This window comes from Marmota flaviventris, chromosome 8, assembly GCF_047511675.1.
Source record: "Marmota flaviventris isolate mMarFla1 chromosome 8, mMarFla1.hap1, whole genome shotgun sequence".
NCBI classification, from domain to species: Eukaryota; Metazoa; Chordata; class Mammalia; order Rodentia; family Sciuridae; genus Marmota; species Marmota flaviventris.
The window spans coordinates 121,002,177-121,030,068 of record NC_092505.1 but is presented as its reverse complement, the minus strand read 5'-3'; the positions used below and the strand labels follow the sequence as shown (position 1 = coordinate 121,030,068).

At 36.6% G+C, this 27,892-nt stretch overlaps 1 protein-coding gene across 8 annotated transcripts in view; it reads right to left on the bottom strand.

The window, feature by feature from the left end:
• Positions 1 to 27,892, bottom strand: part of Tfdp2 (transcription factor Dp-2) — a 161,341-nt gene that overhangs the window by 75,268 nt on the left and 58,181 nt on the right. Inside the window, exon 2 of one of the 8 annotated variants that reach the window (XM_071615593.1) lies at positions 9,996 to 10,030. The exons of 6 other annotated variants lie outside the window; for them this stretch is intronic. Coding sequence is in view for 1 of the 2 variants with exons in the window: in XM_071615587.1 (XP_071471688.1) it covers positions 4,992 to 5,076 (85 nt within the window). In the remaining variant the exon portion in view is untranslated. Of the gene's footprint in view, positions 1 to 4,991; positions 5,089 to 9,995; positions 10,031 to 27,892 lie in introns of those variants that run through there. One more of the 8 variants, XM_071615587.1, reaches the window with a different exon arrangement.

Genomic DNA, 27,892 nt, shown 5'->3' with positions numbered 1-27,892 from the left:
CTAAGTTTTTGTGGACAATCAGATTTTAGAAGGGCTTTTAAAAAAATATTTATCTTTTAGTTATAGGTAGATACAATATCTTTATTTCATGGGATGCTGAGGATTGAACCCAGTGCCTCACACATGCTAGGTGAGCACTCTACCTCTGTGCCACAATCCCAGCCCTAGAAGAATTTGGGGTTGGGGGGCAAAGTAGAAGAATGAGGAGGAAGGAGAAAGAAAAGAAGAAGAAACAACTTGGAAATTTTATAGAATCTTATCAGTTTGTGTATTAAAATATTACATATTTTTACCCATTTACAGTCTAGAAATATTTCTAAATTCCCCACCATTCGTAGTAATTTCGCCAGATGATTTTTTTTTCTTTTAACAAAGAAAATAAGTGCACATCTCTAATCTGTCAGATCATCCAGAAGTGCTGGCCTGTAGCACCCAAGGCCAGAGTGTTCAGGAATTAGATGTGGTTACATCTATACTTGTTATATTCTCAAAAGAAAATTACACTCTAAATTACAAACCATCCTCATCCCTCCTCATGCCCTTCCCCTCTAGTGATTATAAGTTCAAATATAAACTACCTGGTATATATTTTAATAATAAACCTAACAGCAACCCAAGTTCAGGAAGACATGAGATAATTTAGGTCAAGCAATGAATAAGTTGGGCCAAAGCAGGATTCCACTGTTCCTGAAGGAACAATTTTCCTTCTCCCATTCTTCCCTTCAACAAATGCTCACTGACCACATGTTATATATCAGGCACTGAACTAAGCAGCACGTGATCTGCTATTACAGGTATGACCTTCAACCTACCTCTATTGCTCCACAATCCCTCTTCCTGCTTGCCTTCCATCCCAGTGCCTTCTCCAGTCCCAGTGTTGACTCTCCCTGCCCTTCAATCTACTGCTTTTCTCGGCAGGCAACATAATCATGACCTTTTATTTTCCTTTACAAGTGTATGACACAGTATGGGAAATGCACAGGACTTCCCATTGTCATAATAAAGTATATCTTATCTAGATCCTCTCAAACAATTTTCACTTAATCATATAAAGAAAATCCATTCAAATATGCTATTAATTACAACTACTGGTTGGTTAATTAGAAAATACCAAAAAGGGACCAGCATTCTCTTTAGTCTGAAACTTACTGATCAAATATTCACCACCATGAGCAAAACATTTATGATTCTATAGGCAGAAATGACACTATGATAACATAATGATAGTTTTATTTAGCCAATATCAGCTATCTACAAGACCAATATGATGTTGAGTGGAAATTAGCTGTTCTGTGTCTATACCTACATGTTCAAGTAAAAGGATTCATCTTCTTGACAAGTACAAAACCTACAGCAAAGGGCTCCTGCTAGCACTTGCACAGGTATATACTATTTCTTAAAAATACTGCATAGTAAACAGCTTCAGCTTTGTTTGCTCTTCTTCCTATTTTTAACCTTTAAATACAAATAGATGTTTTTTCAAGGTTCTGTCTGAAGTTTGCTATTGTTGAATCTGGAATGCTATCCAAAGGCTTGGTTTCCAGTCCATAAACATACCAAGTGATAAAACTTTTAAGATATGCAGCCTAGTGGGAGGTTTTAGGTTACTGAGAATGTGCCCTGGAAGGGGACTGAGGGATCCCAGTCTCTCTTTCCATGCCCAGGCATGAAGTGAATAGGTCTCCTCCACCACATGATCCCACCATGGTGTACTGGGTCACCACAGGCCCAAAGCAATAGGACTAATGATCATTAATCTCCAAAACTGTGAGCCACACAAACCTTTCCTCTTCTGAAGTTCACTTATCTCAGGTATTTGTTATAATAACAGAAAGCTGACTAACACAACAATTTTTTCTTCCAAGACTTACACAGCCTCTTTGGAAGATAATGATTTCTATAGCTTTATTCTTCTATGTGGATGACTAAAAAAAATTATACATCTAGCTAGCCCTGTCATTTTCTGTTCTGTTCTGCTCTAAATTCTTATTTACAATTGCCTATTGGTCATTTCTGTCTGCACACCCCATAATCTCAACTTGACTTCTTCAGTATTCAAATTCTTGTCTTCATTCCCAAACCAGCACCTCCTCATATGTTCCCTGACCTTGTTAAAGGAGCACTGACATTCAGAACAGAAACTAATTTTCTTCTTAGCTAATGCTCATTCTCCAATGTTCCCACTGTTTCCAATTTTTTTCAACACATATCATTCTTCTACCCTAAAAATAAAAGAAATGAGAAATACAACCTCTGATGGTCACCCAATGTCTAGAGCTATGCTATCCCAAATGGAGGCCTTATCCATATGCAGCTATTAAGTTTAAATTGATTAAAATTAAATAAAAGTTAAAATTCAATTCCCAGTCACAAGCCCCAAGGCAAGTGTTCTTTGAGGCCACATGTGGTTAGCATGACAATTTGGAATAACCAGGAGCTCCAGAAGCAAAGGAAGCCACTGTAACCACTATCAAATGCTCACAGATTAGAAATATTAGGAACAGCAGGAAAATGAAGAGAGGGCCCCATAGAGGTACGGTGTGTGGGTGGAGTGATCAGCTGCTACTGGCACAAAGCCCCACCCACTGCCGTAGATCCCTCCATCTTATAAAGTCAGTCATAAATCACAGGCAGCAAGTAGCAAATCTGACACCCAATTCTCAGTCAAAAAAATCCCCATTTTCTGGGGGAAGGCTTGAAGGAGAACCCTTGGTCACTGGTGAAAGGACAGGAAAATCTCCCACACTGAGGGAACATTCCCCACTGCTGCTAGGGGTAGAAGCCAAAATCCTGTTTGCAAGAAGCATGAGAAACCTCAGTGGCCCAGGATTCCAGGCTGATACCAAAGATAGGTTTGCTGTTGCTTAGGAAAGGGCAAAGCCCAGAGGCCCAGATGCACAGGGACTAAGAGCAACACTAGACCAGGACAGCAGAGAGCCACCTGTGAGGCCACCAGGAGCACAGCACTGAGATACAAGCACTACCAACCAACCACCAGCAGAGGGGCTGAAACGTGGAAAGGGAGTCCCTGTCTGTGATAGAGGCAAGGAGGGACTGAGAAAGCCCAAAGTACACAGGCCAAATCAAGATAACAACACTGAGGTACCTAGAAGGTAATCCCAGCAATGTCCAAATCCAAACCCACCTCAACTCCATTTGATTGACACAACAATGGCCTGACAGAGGAGGTACATCCATTTCCAGGCACAAACACCATCTACCTGTCACTACTGTCCTTTTATACATGACATCTGGTATTAAATTAAAAATTACAAACACAAACAAAGGTGGGAGTCTTTATCAAGAAATAAGGCAATCATTAGAACCAGACTCATATATGATCCAGATGTCAGAGATAAAGAAAGGGGCTTTAAAGTAACTATTCTATCATCTCTCTAATCATTAGACAGGAAGACAAATTTTTTCTAACTTTAATCACTCTTCAATATTACTGAGACTTTTAAACTGAAATACTAAAAATGCACTGTGGGTCTTTCCTGAACTCTGTGCGTTTTCTCTTGATGGATTTTACTCCTCATCCTTCAGCTGTAATAAACTGTTAACCATGAGTAAAACACCTCTCAATGCGTTCTGGTAGCCTTTCTAATGAATTATTGAAACTAAGAATAGTTCTGGAAACCTCTGAACTTGCAATTAAGGTCAGAAGTGATGGAGAAGCCAGGCGCGGTGGCTCACATCTGTAATCCCAGTGGCTCCAGGGAGGCTGAGGCAGGAGGATCACAGGTTCAAAGCCAGCATCAGCAACTTAGGCGCTAAGCAACTCAGTAGGACCCTATCTCTAAATAAAATATAAAAAGAGCTGGGGGTGTAGCTCATCTTGATTACTGTAGCTAATAGTAAGCCTCAAAATCAGGCAATAGGAATCCTAGATTAGATTTTGTTTTTTGTTTTGTTGTGCTTTGTGGTACTGGGGATTGAATCCAGGGGTGCTCTGCCACTGAGTTACAGTCTCAATGTTTTTTTGTTTGTTTGTTTGTTTTTCTGAGACCGGGTGTTACTAAGTTGCCCAGGCTAGCCTTGAACCTGCAATCCTCCTGCCTCTCTCATGTAGCTGAGATTACAGGTATGAATTACCAAACCTGATTAGATATGGTTTTTTAATATAATCTGTGTCTCTACCCTCTGTGCATGTGTATAATATATGCATTACTGGTCAGTGAATCAGGGGCTCCTGCATGCTAGGCCAGAACTCAACCCATGAGCTACACCCCAGCCCTCTATCTTGTAAACTTATATGTTTACATAATCATTTTATTTCAATTACTAGTAAGATAGTCTTATATTATTTTTAAAAAAATGTATGTGGGAGTGTGTTATAGATGTGGTGCTAGGGATCACACCCAGTGTCTCACATGTATGAGGTGAGTAGTCTACCACTGAGCTACAACTCCAGCCCCAAATGGTCTTATATTCTGTCAGTCTTTATTATTTTTACTACTCTTTAACACTATGTTCTATTATTTTGCCTTTAGAAAAACAATACTGCAAACATTTTCTTTCTCCTAATAACACGATAAATACTGTTCATTTTTAACCATTTAATAGTGCAGCAGAAAATCTGAAATTACTTTTATTTATACCTCTCTAGAAGCCTTTTAACCCTTCCCCAGATGCTTAGAGTATATGCTTAAAGATATTAATTCTCCTCAAAATGTTCTATTTTAATACTATATTGAATCTAGTATCTTTGTGAGTTTCCAAGACATGTATTGTTATAAAAGGAGCAAATCTGGCCTTCCCCATTCCCTGTCATCCTGTCTTGCCATGTAACCTGTCTTCTGCTTATACTCCTGCCATGATGCCATTGCCACACTGTGACTGCAGCTAGAAGTCCCTTACCAATGGCCAACCAGATGAGACCACCCAATCTTGGATTTCCATCCTCCATAATTAATATATAAAGTAACTAGCCTCAGGTATTTTGTGATAGCAACACAAAACAAACGAAGATAAGGCTAAAAAATGCATACCATTCCCATGAATTTTCTTCTCTCTGTACCTTCTTGTTACCAGTATCTTTCCATCTGGAAATGCACCATAATCTACTTCTACCATTGCCTTTACATGACTGTGGTCACCAAAGGAAGTAGAGAGGTAATAATGATAAGAGAGATGTAAGGAAGAAAAAGAGACCTGGATGTTGAAGAAAGCAGTTGCAACATCTGGGGTAGCTGCAAGGCTGGTTAGCCAAGACTTAACTTCCTTAAGCTTATAAGTATGAAGTAGAGATTAACCTTTTTCTTGACTGTCCTTGTCATTCTATCTTAGGAATCTATCTTTACTTTGACTCATGGAAATTTCTTCTGAGGCCTGGTGCACATTAATTTGGATTGTTAGTTTTCATTCTATTTCTTACTTTGATTCTCTGTGTTTTCACAGATTTGACCATGGGATAGTAGAGTTTAAACTGGGTCCCACATGCTAACCAGCTAAACTCAGGCTTCCCACAGTGGAATTTTTGAGGCCAAAATGTCTATAATAATCTAGTATATGTGCAACATGGGAATAGTTAATAAGTAGAAGACACCTTTTCATCAACTTTTTTTTTGCACTTGTATTCCATTTTTTTTGTTTACTTATTTTCACAATTGGAGTACAATTTTTCATTTCTCTGGTTGTACATAAATTAGAGTCACACCATTCGTACAATCATTCCCATACATAGGGTAATAATGTCTGTCTCATTCCACCATCTCCCCGACTCCATCTACTTTTGCTTTCCCTGTTCTTCAGTCACACTATAATAAGATATAAATATAATATGCTTGCTTATATTACTGAGTATATTGAATAGAGGATATTAAAGACTAAAAGAACACTTTTTCTCAAGGAAGCTCTAATCCAGATCAACATTCAATAGATGTAAGATTTAAACTTATGAAAGTAAACTTCTGAGTATGAAAGCAATGAATTAGAAATATTAAAGTTAATCCACAAAAAGTGTGCTTCATAAAGTTTATAAATTGCTTAGCTAATATGCCAACTGTCAGAGACACCCTCAAAATAAAATGAAAAATAAGAACATAGATTATTGGGATAGATTAGCATTAAAGAGGTAGTTTTAGATTAGTAGATAAATAACTTTTTAAATTTCTTATGGTTTTGTCAATATTGTTTCATGTTACTGAAAGATTTCTAGAAAAATATATGAATATAGAGCAGTGTGTTTATATGATTAATCTCTGGTTTGAAAGACTTGAATGGAACATCTAGAACTTTGGAAAGTTTATTAACTATTTTGTACCTTAGTATTCTCATCCCTAAATGAGCATGATAACAGTACCTATCTTGCAAGGAGGTGGTGAGGGTAATATAAAATGATGAACTTAGCATATTTCCTGGCAAACAGAACTAAAAATACAAAACAAAACAGACTTATAAAGTGTTAACTTTGAAAGTGGTAATGTAAAACAAGATAGCAACTAAAGTCAAAATATTTTTTTCTTAGAAAAAGAACAAAAACAATATTATTTAAAAAAACTGCAACAATATCTTACATGAAAAATCACAAAATGCTAAACAAAAATTTAGCATATTGAATTCAAACATGTAAAAAAGGCCAGGCATAGTAGCACATGCTTGTAATTCAATGATTTCAGAGGCTGAGGTGGGATGATTACAAATTAATGGCCAGCCTCAGCAACTTTGCAAGATCCTCTCTAAAAATTAAAATAATAAAGGGCTGGGTAGAGTACCCTGGGTTCAATTCCCAGGACTGAGGAGGAGAGGGAAAAAACAGAAAGGACAATATATATAAATGTCTTATCTACATGGAATGCAAGGTTGGTTTAACATTAAAGATCAATGCAATTCACCACATCTGTAGAATTTTTTAAAAAAGCAAAACTATCATTAATAGGTACAAATGAGGTATTTTTAAAAATTCAAAAGCTATTCATAATAGTAACTCTCAGGAGGCAAGGAACAGATAGAAATCTCCTGAATGTGCTAAAAGACAACTACAGGAAAACTTACAGCTAAAAATCATACTTATGGTTAAAAAACTGTGTTTTCCCCCTAAAATCAGGAATCTTTAGCTAGGTACAGTGGCACATGCCTATAATCCCAGCTGTGGCAGGAAAATTCCAAGTTTGAAACCACTCTTAGCAACTTAGCAAGACCCTGTCTCAAAATGAAAAAATAAAAAGGACAGGAGATGTAGTTCAGTGGTAAAGTGCCCCTGAGTTCAATCACAAGTACAAAAGAAAATCAGAAACAAGATAACCATGTCTACTTTCAATACTTCAACAATGAACTAGAAGTCTTAATCAACACAATGAATCAAGAAAAAGAATTAACATATAAAATTTAAAAAGAATAAGTAAAATTATCTTTATAAACACAGAGAAAATATTGGCTGTGTGAGAAATCCTATGGCATTTATAAAAATTTACTACTAGTGAATTTATTAGCAAAGCCACAGGCAACAAGTTCAATATACAAATATCCACTGTATTTCTATATTCTACCATCTAAAATCACCAGAAATTAAAATTAAAATAAAATACATAATATACAATAGCATCAAAATAATAAATGGTTAGGGACAAATTTTACAAAGTGTGTGTAAGACCTATATAATAAAAACTGCAATACATTGCTGAAAAAAACTATGGAAGACTTAAATTAATTAAGGGATAAAACATGCTCATGACCACAAGATTCAATTTTGTCAAGATATCAATTCTTCCCAAATTTAACTATAGATCAACAAAATTAATTTTTTTTTCTTTAGTGCTAGGGATTGAACCTAGATTCTTGCACATGCTAGGCAAGTGTTCTATCACTGAGCTATATCTCCAGCAGGTTTTTAAAAATTTCATTGTGAGACAGGATTTTGAATTTGTGATCACCCTGTCTCAACCTCCCCAGTAGCTGTGATTACAGACACACCTTGTGACCAGCCCATTAAAAATCTTACCAGATGTTTTAGTAGAAATTTATAAGCTGATTCTAGAATTTATATAAAAATTCAAAGGACCTAGAATAGCCAAAACAAATTTGAAAAAGAATTAAATTGGAGGAATTATACTTCCTGATTTCAAGACAACGTTTTCAAATGTAAATAAAGCTACAGCACTACTTACATTTTGGATAGCTAATATTTGTTATAGGAAATGGTCCTGTGTGCACTGTGTAGGATGTTTAGCAGCATCCCTGGCTTCAACCTCTATCAGGGACAACTGCCCCACCCTCAAATTATAAAAATCAAACATGATTTCAAGCCCAGCACAGTGTTGCTTGCCTATAATTCCAGCAGCTCAGGAGGTTGAGGCAGGAAGATTTCTGAGTTTAAAGCCAGGCTCAGCAAAAGTGAGCTACTCACAGGGTCTCACTAAGCAACTCAGTGAGACCCTGACTCTAAATAAAATATAAAATAGGGCTGGGAATGTGGCTCAGTGGTCGAGTGCCCCTGAGTTCAATCCTCATTACCCTACCCCAAAAAAGTGATTTCAAACATTGCCAAGCATCTCTAGGTGGCAAAGATGCCCTTCAATGAAAACCACTGAGCTGCAGTAACCAGTGTGGTACAGTATAGAATGTCTTAATATATAATAATATAACTGTTGTATATTAAGACAGTGTGGTACTGGCACAAAGATACACATATGGATTAACAAAACAAACAGAATCTAAAATCAGACTTTCAATTATATCCAACTGATATCTGGCAAAAATACAAAGCAATTCTATAGGAAAAAGTAATATTTTCCTCAAATGATACTGGGATAATTAGATATTTATATGCAAAAAAAAAAAAAAAAGGTAATCCTCACCTCTTCTGTCACTCCACATAAAAAAATTAACTCTAAACTTATCACATATTTGGCCAGGCATGGCAGTGCACACCTGTAATCTCAGCCTCTGGCGAGAGCTGGAAGGAGGATCACAAACTCAAGGCAAGCCTTGGCAATTCATTAAGACCTTGTCCCCAGGTTCCATCCCTAGTATGGCCAAAAAAAAAACCTCATCACAAACTTAAGAGCTAAAACTAAAGTTTCCAGAGGAAAACAGAGATAAAAACTGGTATTTTTGCTTAGGAAAAGATTTCTTACACGAGACACAAGCCCAAACTATATTTTCTTTCTTTTTTTGGCAGGGAGGGGCAGGGCTTGGGATCAAATATAGTACTTTGTGCATGCTAAGCAAGTACTCTGCCACTGAGCCAGAATCCCAGCACCACCAAATTATCTTTCTTATCTGATAAGCTGCACATCAAAATATCAAAATATAAAACATCTGATTTTTTGAAATTTGTACTTAAAAAAATAAAAATAGGGCTGGAGATATATAGCTCAGTTGGTAGAGTACTTGCCTTGCATGCACAAGGCCCTAGTTCAATCCCCAGCACCATAAACAAACAACAACAAAATAAAAATCGGGTGAAATGGTATATGTCTATTATCCCAGTGACTCAGTAGGCTGAGGCAGGAGGATCACAAGTTAGGACCAGCTTGGGCAATTTAGCAAGCAAGACCCTGTCTTAAAATAAAATCAAAAGGGCTGTGGATGTAGCTCAGTGACAAAGGGCACCTGGGTTCAATCCCTAATAAAAGAAAGAAAAGAAAGAGGCAGACAGACAAACCAGTGTGGTAGAAAACATTTGTAAAATATATACATGATAAAGAAATCATATCCAGAATGAAACAATAAGACTTTAAAAAAAATGGACAAAAGATTTAAATAGCTACTTAATCAAAGAAGATACGCTAATAGCACAGAAGCACGTGCAAAAATTCATAATATCATCAGTCATTAGAGAAGTGCAAATTAAAACCACACTGAGAGAGCACACAAATTTACCTGAATAGCTAGAATGAAAACAAAACTAAATAACCCAACAACAACAAAATTCTTGTGCATGCCAAATACTGGCAAGGGCAACTAGACCACTGCTGGTGGGAATACCAAATTACACAGATACTTTGGGAAACACGTTTGGCAATTTCTTACAAAGTTAAACATACACTTACCATGTGACCCAGCAATTCCACTTCTGGGTATTTACCTTAGAAAAATGAAAACTTACGTCAACACACAAATTTGGATTTAAATGTCCACAGTAGCTTAATTCATAATGTCCTCAACTGGAAACATCCCAAATGTTCACCAACCCATGAATGGATAAAACATTTGTGGTACACCACACAATGAAATACTATTTAGCAATAGAAAAGAAGTCCTGAATGCAACATGAATAAATCTCAAAAGCATTAAGCTAAGAATAAGAATCCAGACATAAACGACATTAACTAACTATCCCAAGTATTCTACAGGTCTCAAGTTGATTATGGGCTTTATGAATCATTGGCACACACTGTCTTTTTTATTTATGTATATATCACATCTTTATGTATATATCACATCTTTCTAATCAATTACAAACTCTCTGCCATAGAGATTAACTTGTATCTGGATAGCACTTCATAGTACTAACAACTCACAATTGAATACCAAGGCACAGGTTTAATAATTCTCATTCAGTAACAAAAATGGAATGTGGAGTACATATTGCAATCGAGTCAGGATACCTGCATCCAAATCCCAGCTGACTACTTGAATGATCTGTAGTAAGTAATTTAACATATATGAAATTTGCTTTCCTTATTCTAATTAATAGAAAAGCATGGAGTAAAGTGTGGTACAACCAGTCATCCTGATACAAGTGAGGCCACTAAGGACAGAAACCTCCTGAGAAGGTCAGTGGTAAAGCATGTATTTTACATGTGCAAGGCCCTATGGTCAATATCCAGCTCCCCCCATCCCCCCCATAAAAACAACAAAACCTACAAGATAAAAAGAAACCTTGGATGCTAATTCAAAATGCAGGGGTGGTGAGAGAAGAATAGAAGTACTTTGGATTAGACAAAAGGAATGAAGAGAAGGGAAGAAGAATGGGAATAAGAAAGAGCAGAATGAATCAGACATTACTATTCTATGTGCATTACGATTACACAACCAATATAATTCCACATCATGTACAACCAGAAGAAGGAGAAATTATATTCCATATATATATATATATATATAAATAAATAATATGTCAAAATACATTATATTATCATATGTAACTAATAAAAAAGAAGTACATAGCTAAAAAGAAAGAAAGAATCCTTCTGAGAAGTAAAGAGCCAAAAGTCATACTTGAACATGATTTTTAGAATCACAGATTTAGAAAGAGGGGCCAGGGACTGAAGTTGTGGCTCAGTGGTACAGCATTCGTCTCATGTGTGAGCACTAGGTTCGATCCTCAGTACCACATAAAAATAAATAAATAAAATAAAAGGCACTGTGTCCATCACAACTAAAAAAATATTGGGGAAAAAAAAGAAAGTGGGGCCTCATGAGCCTTATGCTCCTTTGGATTTTAAGGAGATATCAAAAGTGTTACTACAGAGAAAACTGGTTTGTGGCAAAAAAAAAAAAAAAATACCCCTTTTTGATTCTTCAGTGCGGTCTACTGTCATCAGGAATGGGATACTACAAGCATTGAATTATTCATCTTTGTTGAGGAAACTGAGTGTTTTAGATTCATAAACAACTAAGTTTTGCTCTACTGCTAAGTTGTTGCCACAGGAATCCAACTCAGTAAGGGAGAAACTACTGCTTCAGACACCTGGCATATGTGCTTGGCTGAGAATCTATAATTGGAGAAATTGTCAATGGCTGTAAGAAAAAGCCAAAATCATTCAAGGAATTGCATTATGGCAGGCCCACAAAGTTTCATTAGGGATTTGCTATGTACTCACGTGTGCCCAAAACAGACACACTGCTATGCAGAACCATTACTTTCCATTTAATCCTAATAATATCCCTTATGAGACCACATGATTATTTCTGTTCTAGAGATGAGAAAAGTGACATTCTAAAATATGATTAAATACTTTGCCCAAGCAGTCACCTTTAGTATGTAGTAAGAATAAGATTCAAATTCACAGGCTGGGGTTGTGGCTCAGTGGCAGAGTGCTTGCAGAGCATGTGTGAGGCACTGGATTCGATCCTCAGCACCACATATAATTAAATAAATTTTAAAAATAAAGGTCCATCAACAACTAAAAAAAAAAAGATTTAAACTCAGGGCTATTTTGATTCCACGTCCCTAATACTATTTAAAACCTTTTACAGCCAGGCATGGTGGCTCCCAGCAGTGTGGGAGACGGAGGTAAGAGGATCAAAAGTTCAAAGCCAGCCTCAGCAATTTAGGGAGGCCCTGAGCAACTCAGTAAGACCCAAAATAAAAAATAAAAAGGGCTGGGGATGTAGCTCAGTGGTAAAGTGCCCCTGGGTTCAATCCCCAGTACAAACAAACAAATAAATAAACAACCACACAGACCTATTACAGGCTGGAGGTGGAGCTCTGTGGTAGAGTGCTTGAACCACAAAAACAAAAAGAGGTCTATGACTACTACATAAAGAACAACATCTGACTGCTAAAACTAGCACAGTGCTTGAAACATAATAGGCTTAATTTCTTTCTTCCCTTTTTTGGGAGGTGGGGGAGAGGGGTTCCAAGGTAGGAAACAGATGTTACCTCTACCTATTAGAAGGGAAAAGTCAAGTTCTAAAAGCCAGTTTTTGAAACCTCAAACTCCTAGCCCTTTCTTCATATTAGCATTGCTCTGAGCTTCATCATGAGGAGGAGGAAGACAAAGAAAAGCTGGAGGAGTAAAAGTGCTTGCAATTGTAAAATAAAATTTTCTCATTCTTTGAATAACTCACATATATTTGCTGAGTACCTGCTAAAGGACAAACATGAAACTTGGCACTGTAGACATAATAGTGAATAAAGGAAAACACGACCCAGTTTATTCCCATAGGGAGGTTTCATTTCAGTGGGAAGGTATAACTAACTAGGGAATTAAAATGCAATGCAGTATATACTACGATATGCAATATGCACAAATAGCATACTACAGGGACACAGCCACATCGATGTATAATAGCAGCACAATTCACAATACCTAAACTGTGGAGTCAACCTAGATGCCTTTCAATAGATGAATAGATAAAAAAATGTGGCATATATACACAATGGAATATTACTCAGCAATAAGAGAGAATAAATTCATGGCATTTGCAGGTAAATGGATGGAGTTACAGAAGATAATGCTAAGTGAAGTTAGCCAATCCCAAAAAACCAAATGTTGAATGCCTTCTCTGATTTAAGGAGGCTAATCCATAGTGGGATAGAAAGCGGGAGCATGGGAGGAATAGACGAACTCTAGATAGGGCAAAGGGGTTGGAGGGGAAGGGAGGGGGCATGGGGTAATTAATGATGGCGGAATGTGATGATCATTATTATCCAAAGTACGGGTATAAAGGCACGAATTGGTGTGAATATACTATGTATACAACCAGAGATATGAAAAATTGTGTTCTATATGTGTAATAAGAATTGTAATGCATTCCGCTGTCATATATAAATTTTAAAAAATAAAAAATAAATGCAATGCAGTAAATGCACAAACAGAATAGCACAAGGTGCCATAAGAGCACAGAGAAGACAAAGTGATCCCAGGAGGATGGGAGTAGGGCTACTAAAGTATAGGAAGTCCTACTGGGTGTGGGGGGATGGGCCTGCAGTCCCAGCTAGTCAGGAGGCTAAAGCAGGAAGATTGCTTGAGCCTAAGAGTTCAAGGTTACCCTGGACAACATAACAAGATGGAGACAGAAAGAAATACAGGATATCCAGTTGTATTTCAGAAAAACAATGAATAGTTTTTACTAAACGTACATTCCAAATATTTTTCTATCTTTGTGTGTGTGTGCTAGAGACCAAACACAGGGACTCCTACGCTCAAAGCAAGCCCTCTACCATCCAGCTATATACCCCCAGCTCCTCATGTATTTTTATTTGCTATATCTATCAATCCATTGTGGGAATTATGTTTTTAAAAGCCTAGCAGGTCTCAGGATACAGCTTGGTGGTAGAGCACTTGCCTAACATGCCTAAGGCCCTGTGTTTGATTCCCAGTGCCACTCCCAGATTCCTGACCACTGTGTGAGATTAACTGCTTGTTTTAGATAATTTCTTAGTAGCAATAGATAAACAATACTCCGCCCATTAGAGGAATCCCGTGTCCCTTATGCATGGGCCTACAATATTACCCTATCATACTTAATCACTGGCTTAAGAAGAGCCACAACCAGGGTGACCTCAGCAAGAATGAAGATGTGGAGCTAGCTTTGGCATATGCCTATAACCCTAGCTACTCAAAGGACTGATGCAGGAAGATCACAAGTTCGAGACCACCTTGGGAAACATGGCAAGATCCTGTCTCAAAATAAGAAATAAAAAGAGTCGGGGATATAGTTCAGTGGTAGAATGCTCCTGGGTTCAATCCACAGTAACAGGAAGGAGGGATGAGGTGGTGGACCTAAAGGGGCCACAGCTGGGGCTGTCAGTCAACTATGCCTCCCTCCTATTAGCAGGAGAGCTAAATGGTACATTTCCATAGCCACCACAGGATTACAAAACTTTATTAGTTGTAACATATCCTTTCTAAAACAAAATAATAGGATCTTTTCAAAGAAGACAAAAAAATTTTAATCACTTGAGAGAACAGGAAAAATGAAAATACAAGCAAAATAATAAACATAATTAGCAGAGCTAAGAAAACTCCAAATCTTGGATTAGTTCTGGTTCTTAGTTTGATTAACGTATGCTAAGAGTTGCTCTGCCAGCCAAAAAAACAATTTGTTCCTGGGTGGGTTGTTTTGTTTCTCTCATTCAGAAAAGAATTTCTGAAATCTGAGGATACTATGCATCTAAGGAGTTGTAATTGTGGTTAATCAAGTAACCCAATATATATATAGATAGATAGATAGATAGATATAGATTTTTTTTAAGTTGTAGTTGGACACGATACCTTTGTTTGTTTTTTTATGCTAGGTGAGCACTCTACCACTGAGCCACAACCCCAGCCCTATAATCCAAAATTTCTAAGAGTAATGTAGTGAAACAATTTGAGTTGTTGTGAATTCCATAAATTATTTTATTCCAACAGGTAAGTTTCAACTTAAAGTGATTAATTTCCAATTACATAATGTGAACAGAAAAATGTCAGAGAAAGACAAATCCTTCTTTTTCCAAAAATACAGGATGAGTTGAGGGAGTACATAACTGTACAACTATATATGGCTGCCGGGAGATGTTGGAAGTTTTCCTCTTTGCCAAAGCTAACCTGTTCCTTGTCTTTATAAAGTTTTCTATCCAAATCATCTAAGTGTTCACGCTCTTCTCTTATCACATAATTTTTCCCCCATCCCAATTCCATATGAATTAAGTGCAGTATGTGTTTATGCTAGATCCTTTAAGGTCCATGTTCCACACATTTCAGATGTCACCTTTCTCCTTATAGCCTGCAAAATAGTTACGGTTATTTTGAAGATCCTTAACAGCCAGGTGCGATGGCACATGCCTGAAATCCAGGAGGCTAGGGAGGCTGAGGGACTGCAAATTCAAATTCAGCCTCAGAACTTAGTGATGCACTAAACAATTTAGCAAGATCCTGTCTCAGGATCTTTATTTATTTAATAAAGAATAAAAAGGGCTGAGGATGTGGCTCAGTGGTAAAGCACCACTGGATTCACTCCCCAGTACCACAAAAACAACAACAACAAAAAAAAAAAAAAAAAAAAATGGAATCAAAAATCAAGGAAAATTTCAAAAACTGGCCACAAAAACAATTAATATTACCTAGTGTGACAGATGCTATTCAGTTCCTAATTCCTCTGCCTCAGTTTTCTTTCCTCATATTTGGAATATGTTTTATTTTCTTCCTCTTAAAATATTTTCCCTAGTTCTCTTTGTTCATAAGTAACCCAATATAGACAATACAACTTCTTACCTCACTGATATATCTTTTTCTCCCCTTTTCTTTTTCTCCTTGTGGGTGTGTGTTTCTAGAGATTGAACCCAGGGACACTCTACCACTGAACTCTATCCTCAGCCCTATAATTTTATTTTTTCTTAAATTTTGAAACAGAATCTTACTAAGTTGCCCAGGAAGGGCTTGTGATTCTCCTGCCTCAACCTCCCCAAGAGATGGAATTATAGGTATATACCATCGGGCATATTGATACATCCTAATTAATGTAAATGTAATTTACTTTGTTTTTTATTTTAATGGGTATGGAAGTCATTAGGTTCTCTCAAAATAAGTACCAACAAAAAGTCACTAAAATGCAAATTTATTTCCCAGTGGTTTCAAAATTTTGCATTTCTAATCTTTTATTTATCTTCATGGGATTACCTTGAGACAGTTTCACTCTGAAAATTTTATTAACAGCAACTTTCTTTTGTCCATCTCAAACATCCCTTTCTAAACAAACAAAATTACAAGGTGGGCCAGTTGTGGTGGCACACATCTGTAATCCCAACAAACTGAGAGGCTGAGGCAGGAAGACAGTAAATTAGAGGCCAGCCTCAGCAACCTAGCAGGGCCCTAAGCAAATCAGCAAGGGATGTGGCTCAATGGTTAAGTGCTCCTGAGGGAGGGAAGGAAGGGAGGGAGGAAGGGAGGGAGAAAGGGAGGGAGAAAGGGAGGGAGGGAGGGAGAAAGGGAGGGAGGGAGGGAGGAAGGGAGGGAGAAAGGGAGGGAGGGAGGGAGGGAGGAGAGGAGAGGGAGAGGAAGAAAGAAAGAAAGAGAGAAAGAGAGAAAGAGAGGGAGAGGGAGGGAGGGAGGAAGGAAGAGAGAGAGAGAGAGAGAGAGAGAGAGAGAGAAAGGTAGGTAGGTAGGTAGGTGGGAGACAAGTGAAGGCTCCCAACTACACCTAAAGAGAGAGAAAAACCTGACAGTGGAACTTTATCATTGCCTCATTCACTTTGAGACAGGCACTGTGTTCAGTGTAAACCATACTTTATTTCATGAGCCTGGAATTACAATTTTTCTTCTCTTTTCTTTTCTCTTTTTTTTTTTTGTACTGGGGAATTGAACCCAAAGATGCTTAACCACTGAGTTATATCCGGAGCCCTTTTTATTTTTAATTTTGAGACAGGTCTTACTAATTTGCATAGGACCTTGCTAAACTGCTGAGGCTGGCCTGGAACTTAGCGATCCTCCTGCCTCAGCCTCCCCAGTCACTGGGATTACAGGTATGCACCATCAGGCTTGGTCTGGCATTATAATCTTAAAATACCAATGAGGGTAATAATTTGTCCTTCCCTTTCCTTTCTTTTCTTCTATAATTCAATTTATGGCAATATGTTTGTGTGTGTATAGGCAGTTTCTGTACTGTCTGTGCCTTCCACCTTGTTTAGACTCAGGCAAAAGGAAGAATGGAATGAATTCTGAGAAACTACACATGGAGGATTAGGAGTTAGGGTACCAGTGTGTAAAATATTTAAAAATCCAATAACAAAAAAGATATTAAGCATAACTTGAAAGCTACAAAAGTAATTTAAAAATCCATATAGTGCTTTCCAAATATTATCTGAGTCTACCAGTGTTCCTGATTACAATAGCCAACCGAGTCTGGCTATCAACTTACTTATGTGTCTTTGCCAAAATTTCAACTCAGTTTATTGAAGGATTTTCATATGAAAACATATCTTCCATTTTGTAGTTGAAGTCTAAAGGAAATTACATTCAGTTACAACAATATACTTGATAATCTAATGATATCTCACTAGATATCATATTATAGGGTATTACATGAACACATGAGTCTTACTTTAAATATTAAATGTATGCTACTTTTAAGATCCATAGCCATAACCTTGGATCAAATTATTAAATCCTTTGAAACATTCTCCAAAATACTTCTTATAATTGAGCTCCATGGAATGAAAATAATATATATCTGATAATGAACTGCATATTACATAGTGTTTTAGTATAATTTATGGTTTAAAAGATAGGAAATGTTCACAACTCATTGATCATAAAGGGAAGGCAAATTAAAACCATAATGTGGCCTGGGGCTGTAGCTCAGTGGCAGAGTGCTTGCCTAGCACATGTGAGACTCTGGTTTGATCCTCAGTACCAAATTAAAAAATTATAATAATTAATAAACAAAGATATTGTGTGTCCCTCTAAAATTAAAAACATTAAAAAAACACACACACACAATGTATTACCACTATATACTCACCACAATGAGTATATAGTGGTAATAATTAATAATTTTAATTCTGAGCCAGGCATGGTGATTCCTGTGATCCCAGTTACTCCAGAGGCTAAGGCAGGAGGATCACAAGTTCTAGGCCAGCCTGGGCAACTTGGCAAAACACCATCTCAAAATAAAATCTTAAAAAGGGCTTGAGATATAGAGGGATTATAGAGCACTTGTTGGTTTAACCCCAGAACCACCAAAAAGCAAACACAAAATTTGTGAAGATTAATGTTACATGTCAACTCTACTGGGCTAGGGATGCTCGGATAGCTGATAAGACACTGTTTCTGGGTGGTCACTGAGAGTGTTTCTGGAACAGATTGTATTTGACCCTGTAGAGTGAATAAAGATTACCCTCACAAATGCAAGTCATCATCCAATCTGTTAAGGACCTGAATAGAACAGAAGGCAAAGGAAGGGAAATTTTGCTTCTGCTTCAGTTAGGACATTCATCTTCTCCTGCCCTTAGATGCTGGCCCTCCTGGTTCTTAGGCCTCTGGACTAGGATTTATACAACTGGCTCCTCTGGTTCTCAGCCTTCAAAAAACAGACTGAATTACACCACCAGCTTTCCTGGTTCTCCCTCCAGGTTGCAGATAACAGAACTTCTTAGCCCCCGTAACTGCATGAGCTAATTCCTCTAATAAATCTCCCTCTCCTCTCTACTTTCCCCTCTCCTCTCCACCCTATTCTGCTCCCCCAGTATATATTACCAACAGGAGGGATATCTTATTGTTCTATTTCTCTGAAGAATCTCATCTAACATGGCTCATGGACTGGCAAGATGTGGAACAACAGGAATCCTCATATTCTGCTGGTGAGAGTATAAACTGATAAAACCACTATGGAAAAAAATATCTGCAATATCTACTAAAGATAAAGACTTTGTAGATAAAGACTAAATAATTCCAATCCTAGGTATACACTAGAAATGCAAACATGTTCACCAAAGGACATGAACTAGCATGCCCATGTCATCACTGAACAAAATACCCCCAAACTACAACTATCCAAATGCCAAACAACATTAGAATTTTAAAATTATGGTTTATTCACACAATGGACTACTACATAGTAATGAGAAAAGATGAACTACAACTACATAAAACAATATGGTTGAATCTCATAGTTTTGAACAAGAGAAGTCAATCACAGAAGAATAAACACTGTATGATTACACTTTATAAAGCAAAAAAAAAAATGGACAAAAATAATGTTCCTTTAGAAGTCAAGATGGTAGTTACCCTTCAGAGGGAATACCAAGCACACCTCTGGAGTGTAATATTCTCCTTCCAGATATCAATGCTGAATTTTTAAGTATCACTGAGTCCTATACCTGTATACATATTATCCCTTGAATATTTCAACTAAAACTTGAAATATAAATATAAAACATGATTATTTTAATTATAAAATACCCTATTGTGGATGATATCACAAAATACAGGAGAGAATATACAGTGATTGTCAATCATAATCACACCTTCTGAAGCTACTTTATAAAAAAGGCCGTGACATTTTTCCTCAGTCTTTTCTATACATAATTTTCTAAAAATAATTTATTTACTAAAAAATAAAATACATGCCATTTTACTTCAATTTGAGTTGTCAGAATATACCAGAACACTGATACATAAATAATTATTGTATATTAAACACTTTCCAACTTTAAAATACTTTTATCCACAAGCAAAAGTTCTTAACTACAAAACTGGCTATCATATATAATTTACTTTAAAAATCACCTTGTAGTATCATGCTAACTAAAATAAGCCAATCCCAAAAAACCAAAGCCAAATGTTTTTCTCTGATAAGCAGATGCTGTTCCCTAGTGGGCCGGGGGTATAGAGAATAATGAAGGAACTTTGGTTGCTGTTGAGGGGTCGGGTGGGGCTGCAGGGGTGGGAAGGACGGTAGAATGACACAGACATTATTATCCTATATACATGATTAAGCAATTTTCTATAATACCAACTGTAGACCTAGTAGCAAAACTGAAATTTGAAGCCATACTACTATAGTACTTCAATTTTTTTTTTTTTTTTTTTGGTACCAAGGATTTAACTCAGGGGCCCTTTCCCACTGAGACATATTCCCCAGCCCTACCCCCACCCCACCCCCTTTTTTTTTTTTTTTTTTGGTGGTTGTAAATAGACAGCATGTCTTTATTTTATTTGTTTATCTTTATGTGGTGCTAAGGATCAAACTCAGTGCCTCATATGTGCAAGGCAAGCGCTCTGCCACTGAGCTATAGCCCCAGTCCTCCCCAGACCTTTTGATTTTTAATTTTCAAGACAGGGTCTCGCTAAATTGTTTAGGGCCTTGCTAAGTTGCTGAAGCTGGCCTTGAGCTTGTGATCCTCCTGCCCTTAGCCTCCCAGGCCACTGGGATTACAAACTAGCATCTCTTGAATATGTCAAACCTGCTTTATTGAACAAAGCAAAATAAAATGCCTTTTCATTAGAGCACATACAAAACTACTCAAAAAGGATAGATTTAGCAAAACTTTGTAACTTTTAATACTTTTCATGTTTATTTTTTCAGACAATAAATCTTTACAAAAGAATATTTTAGCTACCATTTTAATTATTATGTGATTTATAGGAGAAGGATAAACCAGTTTAAATATCAGAATGGGGAATTTAATCTCTCCTAAAAATAAATACTATAAATGAATTAAATCATTAAATAAAAACATTTTAGTAGAATGGAATTGTTAAACAGTGATATGACATGTTTATGGATATTTTGCTTTTAGATTTAGCAATTCATACCAATTTTATATTGATCATGAATAGCATAAATTTAAATAAAGAAGCTCAACAAAGAAAAAAATTTAAGATCAATTTTAGAATCAAATACCCTTTGGCAATGGAAAATCATCTTCTTTCCTTAGGGATATGGGTTTGAAATTAGTATCAACAGTGTTTCTAATAGTAAATATGATGGCTAAAGTGAAAGATGTGGAGAGGGTTTAAGTGGGAAGGCAATGGTCTCTACTGGGAATTGAAAATAAAACAACTAGATCAATTCCATTACAAAATACTAAGCAAATAAGAAACTGCATTTTAAAACACATTTTAATTTCAACAGTGTTGTACTCTGCCAACTGAGTCACAAGCTAATTCACTGAAACTGAATTTTGACATCACACAGAAATAAGATTGCAGATACCATTTCCTCCCAAAAGAAAAATACCAGTTCATCACCCTTTCATAAGAAACAGTAACTCTGTTATTTCAAAAAAACATGTAAAATAGGTATCAGCATGTCATACTCTATTTTTTAAAAAAAGGCAATTTAAGTATTAAAATAGAGAATAAAAATGTGTAATATTGAAATAATGGGGGGAAAGTCTTTTTATTGTGGCTCATATCACATTATAAAAAACTACATACATAACTACAACATGCAATCAAAAAACAGCAGAATTATGCAATTCTACCTAACCACACATATGTTGTAAAAGTAGTTAACAGGAAGATAAAAGATGTAGTAACCACAGCCTCTTTACACACTTTTCTCCTTTATTTTTTGTTTTAAATAGGAAATACCTTGGATTTTTATTTCTAAAGCTAACTCTTATTTAATTCTAGCATTTAATGATTTAATATGATAACTAACCACTATTATTTAAATATAATTCATTTTGAAAATAAACATAGGAAAAATACAAGCAAGAAAAAAGAGCAGATGTACAGGTCCTTCAGGAAAAGCAATCTAATGGAATGAATAGGTCAATTAAAAAAAAAAACTATTTGTAGAACAGGGCAGTTGTCTATTTTCAGACCATTAAGATATTTTTAAATATCCTGAAACCAAACCTAGACTCAAAAGGAAAAGCCAGAAATGTTCACTATGTAGATTAAAATACAATCTTTCACTAAGCCTAGCACAGTTAGAAAAACCAAACTTACCCAAATATGACCTCATATTCAGAAGTCAGCCAAAGATTTATTTCACTTATTTATTTGTTTGTTTTGCAGTTCTGGGGGTCAAACTCAGGAGCCTCACTCATGCTAGCACGCACTTTATCCCTTAGTTACACTCGTTGTCCCCTGCTTACATACACTCCTTGTCAGGAGGAGTGTAACTAAGTGTCATTTATACCTACTTCTCAAAATAATATAAAATGAAATTGAAGCTTACGAAGTATCTCAGAGCTTAAATTTGTAACATACACTCAGAAAAAAAGAATAAGACAGCTTGTTTGATTAAACATGGAACTCCAAAATATATAAGCCAACTAATTTTTAACAAAGTGAAGACTGAAGTAATCTTTTTCTAACAATTCCTTACACCTTCACCTATCCAACTGCTTTTAAACTTTATATTGTTCTCATCAAGAAAATTGAAGTACTAACATTTTTGTCTCAGCAGAAATGCATTATTATGGCCCCTGGAAAGAGCCATCCAGTAGCACTTTTGGTAGAACTCTAAATTCCTTCTATTCCTACTACTTTTCTCACAAAATGATTCCTTTGTTCCTATTCCAAGGTAGTGAATATCTGTTAAAAAAAAAAAAAAATGCTATAAAACCTGAAACAAGCTGGGTGTAATGGCACATACATGAATCCCAGCTTCTTGGGATGCTGAGGCTGGAGAACTGCAAGTTTGAGGCCAGCCTGGGCAACTTTGCGAGACCCTATCTCAAAATTTAAAATGTTTTAAAAAGGGCTCAAGATGTAACTCCGTGATAAAGTACTTGCCTAGCATGTACAAGGTCCTTGGTTCAATCCCTGAGAATTCCAAAAAGTAAAAAATAAAATAAAATAAATAAAATAACTGGTTCCGCTATAAATAAATCTAACTCTGCAGTTTAGCAAGCTCTCTGTTGCTGTTCAGGGATCCCCAGAAACACCTCTTAAGATTACAAATGATTTAAAATACAACAATCAGGCTTTAATTCAATAATACTTTCCAATTATTTAGGTATTTCCCTCATAATCAAGTGGGATTTAGCCAAGAAATTCAAGGTTGGTTTGACATGTAAAAATCACTGTAATTTACCATATTAATGAACTAAAAATATCCCTACATAATCATTGCAATAGGTACAGAAAAGGCATTTGACCAAACACAGCAACCATTCATGATCCAAACACCTGGAACTAAGAATGAAGGAAAACACCTGATAAAGGGAAGTTGTGAAAAAGTCTATAACTAATGTGAGAAACAAGGCAGTGATATCTGTGGCTCATATCACATTTACCATTTCTATTCCACCTTTTGCTCAAAGCAGTAAAATTAAGAAAGAAAAAAAACACAAATTTGAAAAGAAGAAAGAAAACTGTCTTTATTTATAGATGACATGGTGGTAGATAGAGAAAATCCTAAGGAATTAAGCAGTGGTGCACACCTATAATCCCAGCTACTCGGAAAGGTAAGGCAGGAGAATAGTAAATTCAAAGCTAGTCTGGGTAATTTAGCAAAATCCTGTCTCAAAATAAATAATAAAAGGGCCAGGAATGTGGCTCAGAGGCAGAGCAGTTGCCTAGCATGCACAAAGTCCTCAGTTCAATTCTCAGTACCAATAAAAGAAAAGAAAATCCTAAAAATCTTCAAAAGAACTAGTAGAACTAACAAATGGGTTTTACAAGGTGACAAGCTACAAAATCAAAATACAAAAGCCAACTATACATCTACATGCTAACAAAGGATGACTGGAAGTTTAAAAAAAATTGGGGGGCGGGGGGTTACCGGGGATTGAACACAGGGGCACTCAACCACTGAGCCACATCCTCAGCTTTATTTCGTATTTGATTTAGAGACAAAGTCTTACTGAGCTGCTTAGTGCCTCACTGTTGCTAAGACTGGCTTTGAACTTGTGATCCTCATGCCTCAGCCTCTCAAATCACTGGGATTACAGGTGTGCACCACTATGCCCAGCTGGAAATCAAAATTTAAAATACCAGCTACAATTTTAAGAGCTCCTAGAACTAGACTGGGGATGTGACTCAGTGGTAAAGCACTTGCCTGGCATGTATGAGGCCCTGGGTTTGTACCCAGTCCTACAAACAAAACTCTTAAAAACTAATAAGCAATTACTATAGCCCCCCACCCGCAAATCCATGTCCACTTGGAACATAGCCTCTGCAAAGAAGAAAAAACTACTGGACAGTAAGGTTGCAAGATACAAGGTAATACATAAAGGTCGATAGCTTTCCTATATGCCAGAAATGAAGAACTGGAACTTGAAATTTAAATCATAGGACCATTTATATTAGCACCCAAAAATGTAATACTTGGAGCTGGAGTTGTGGATCAGAGGTAGAGCACTCGCCTGGTACATGTGAGGCACTGGGTTCAATCCTCAGCACCACATAAAAATAAATAAATAAATGTATTTTTAAAAAATGATATACTTAAGTATAAATCCAATAAATATGTATAACATCTACATGAGAAAAAATATAAACAAAAAAATTAAAAAACGGCTAATTAATGTATAGATATTCTATGTTCATGGATAGGAAGAATCAATATTTTTAAAACGTAACTCCCAATTTGATGTAAAGATTCAATGTAAGGGCTGGGGATATAGCTCAGTTGGTAGAGTGCTTGCCTCACATGTACAAGGCCCTAGGTTCAATCCCCAGCACCACAAAAAAAAAAGGGGGGGGGGGACTCAATTTAATCTCAGTCAAAAATCCAGCAAGTGACTTTGTATTTCAAACTGATTCTAAAATAACATAAAAAGACAAGACTCAGAAGAATCAATATAATATTGAAAGAGAAGAAAAACTGGAGGACTGACACTACCCAACTTCAAGCCATAGCACAGAATGACAGAAGACTGGCAAAAGAACAGAAAAGAATGAGACCGCCCTGAAATAAAGCCACATGAAATATCAACTAATTTTTACAAATGAGCAAAGACAATTCAATGGAAAAAAGCAAAATTCAACAAATGAAACTAGATATCTACATGTAAAAAATAGAATCTAGACATAAATTTTACATCTGTCACAAAATTTAACTCAGAATCCTCAACATGGTAGAACACCTATAGTCCCAGCTACTTGGGAGGCTGAGGCAGGAGGATTGCTTGTACTCAGGAGTATGAGACCAGCCAGGGCAACATAACAAAATGGAGGGCTGGGGATATAACTCAGTGATAGAGCACTTGCCTAACATGTGCAAAACCCTGCATTCCGTTCCCAGCATCAAGAAACAAAAGTCTGACTCAAAATGGATCATGGACTTAAATGCAAAATGAATCTGTAAAATTCTTAGAATATAATAAAAGAGAAAATTGATGTGACCTTAATTGGGTTATTTTGGTTTTGTTTGTTTGTTTGTTTTTGGTGCTTAGCTTTTTGAGTTCTTTATATACCCTAGGGATTAGTGCTCTATCTGATGTGTGAGGGGTAAATATTTGCTCCCAAGACGTAGGCTCTCTATTCACCTCACAGACTGTTTCTTTTGCTGAGAAGAAACTTTTTAGTTTGAATCCATCCCATTTATTAATTCTTGGTTTTATTTCTTGCACTAAAAGGAAGCTGGGACCTAATCCAACATGGTAAAGACTGTTTCTTTTACTGAGAAGAAATTTTTTAGTTTGAATCCATCCCATTTATTGATTCTTGGTTTTAATTCTTACACTATAGGAGTCGTATTAAGGAAGTTGGGGCATAATCCAACATGATAAAGATTAGGGCCTACTTTTTCTTCTATTAGACGCAGAGTCTCTGGTTTAATTCCTAGGTCCTTCACCCACTTTGAGTTGAGTTTTGTGCATGGTGAGAGATAGGGGTTTAATTTCTCTTTGTTGCATATGGATTTCCAGTTTTCCCAGCACCATTTGATGAAGATGCTATCTTTTCTCCAGTGCATGTTTTTGGCACCTTTGTCTAATATAAGGTAATTGTAATTTTGTAGGTTAGTCTCTGTGTCTGTCCTCTATTTTGTACCATTGGTCTACTTCTCTGTTTTGGTGCCAATACCATGCTGTTTTTGTTACTATTGCTCTGTAGTATAGTTTAAGGTCTGGTATAGTGATGCCACCTGCTTCACTCTTCCTGCTAAGGATTGCTTTAGCTATTCTGGGTCTCTTATTTTTCCAGATGAATTCCATGATTGCTTTTTCTATTTATCAAACTTATTAATACATACTCAATAATCTTATTGAATACACCAGTGTACAATTTAAAAAAAAAAATTGAGACAAAGTCTCACTATATTGCCTAGACTGGCCTCAAACTTGCGGTCCTCCTGCCTCAACCTCCCAAATCGCTGGGCTTTAAGCATGTGCCACCAGGCCCAGCTCTGAGTACAATTTAAAATAACATATGTCTTATGAATAAGGTTGAATCTACGGCCATACTGCTCTGAATGCACCCAATCTCATGTGAATAAGGTTGAGTACTTTTTCATACATGTAATAATCATTAATATTTCCTTTTCTGTGAACCATCTATTCGTAAGTTTTACTTCTATTTTACACTATTGCTTTTTTTTTTTGGTGGTGCTGTGGATTAAATCCAGAGTTTAGCACATGCTAACACAGGTTCTATCACTGAGTTTCAGCCTGGGTACCTTCATTTCTCAGAAACTGTATTATTGGTCTGATTGTTCCTTTTATAATTATATAATATCTCTCTACTCCTTTAATGCTTTGAGGTTTGAAGTACATTTTATTTGATATACATATTATGACTCCTGTTCCTGGTATATCTTTGCCCAATCTAATTTTCAATCTTTCTTAGGTTTGAGAGTTCTGAGTATTTTTTTTTTTTTTAGTTCCTTTCAAAAAACCCTTTTCTGTGTTGCAACTGCATTCTCTTCAGAGCTTTCATTCCCCCTTCTTCCCATCACAGCATTTTCCCATTGTTTCCACTAGTTCTGCCTCTACAGAAGGAATCTGATTATTCAGCTATATACACTCTTTCGAGTGGATAAATTTCTTTTACTAGGTTATGATTTTAATAGCTATAGTCTCTTAAATGGTGTAGAACCTGTAGTCAGCAAGAAATATGCACATTTATTTATTTATATAATACACGGGGTTGATCCCAGGGCCTCTGGCATGCTAGGGAACAGCCCTATCACTAGGCTATAGCCAATGCCATGCCATGCCACATCATTGCATTTCATTTTTATTTTGAAAAATGGCCTCAGGATTTCACTGAGTTGCCCAGGCTGGCCTTGAACTTGTGATTCTTCTGCTTCAGCCTCCCAAGTAGCTGGGATTAAGGTGCATCACCATGCCCGGCAAGACATGCATATTTTAAATCTTATGTGCAAGCAATGAATAAGTGAGCAAAATGAATAAGTGAGTGGTATTTCTCTGCTGAGAATATAAAAGAACAAGTTAAGATATATGACCAACTTCATCTTTCTGCAAGGACATAAGCAATTCATCCTACCATTGAAGCCTCCTCCTAAGAGTTGCCAAAGAGGCACCTTCCCAAGGACTGCACAGAGCTTGATGGAAGTATGCATATTTTCACATGCGAAAATCTCTACAGTTATAAGCCACCCAATAGCATGTGCCTCTCAGATAGCCAAGGAGTTCCTGATCTTCATTTTAGGTTTTGCTAGTCTTTCAACATGACAGAAGTCTGTTACAATATTCTTATCTCCTATTTTTCTTAATAATGATACCACTGGTTACTGGTTACCTTGATGAGTCCTGCTTCCTCCAGTGCTGAAGTATAATGTCAGGGAAGCATGCTGAGGCAGGCATAGAGTAGAAAGTAAGAAGCTTTATTAAAGGATAGTAAAATAGACTTCTCCTGGGTGGAAGGAGAGG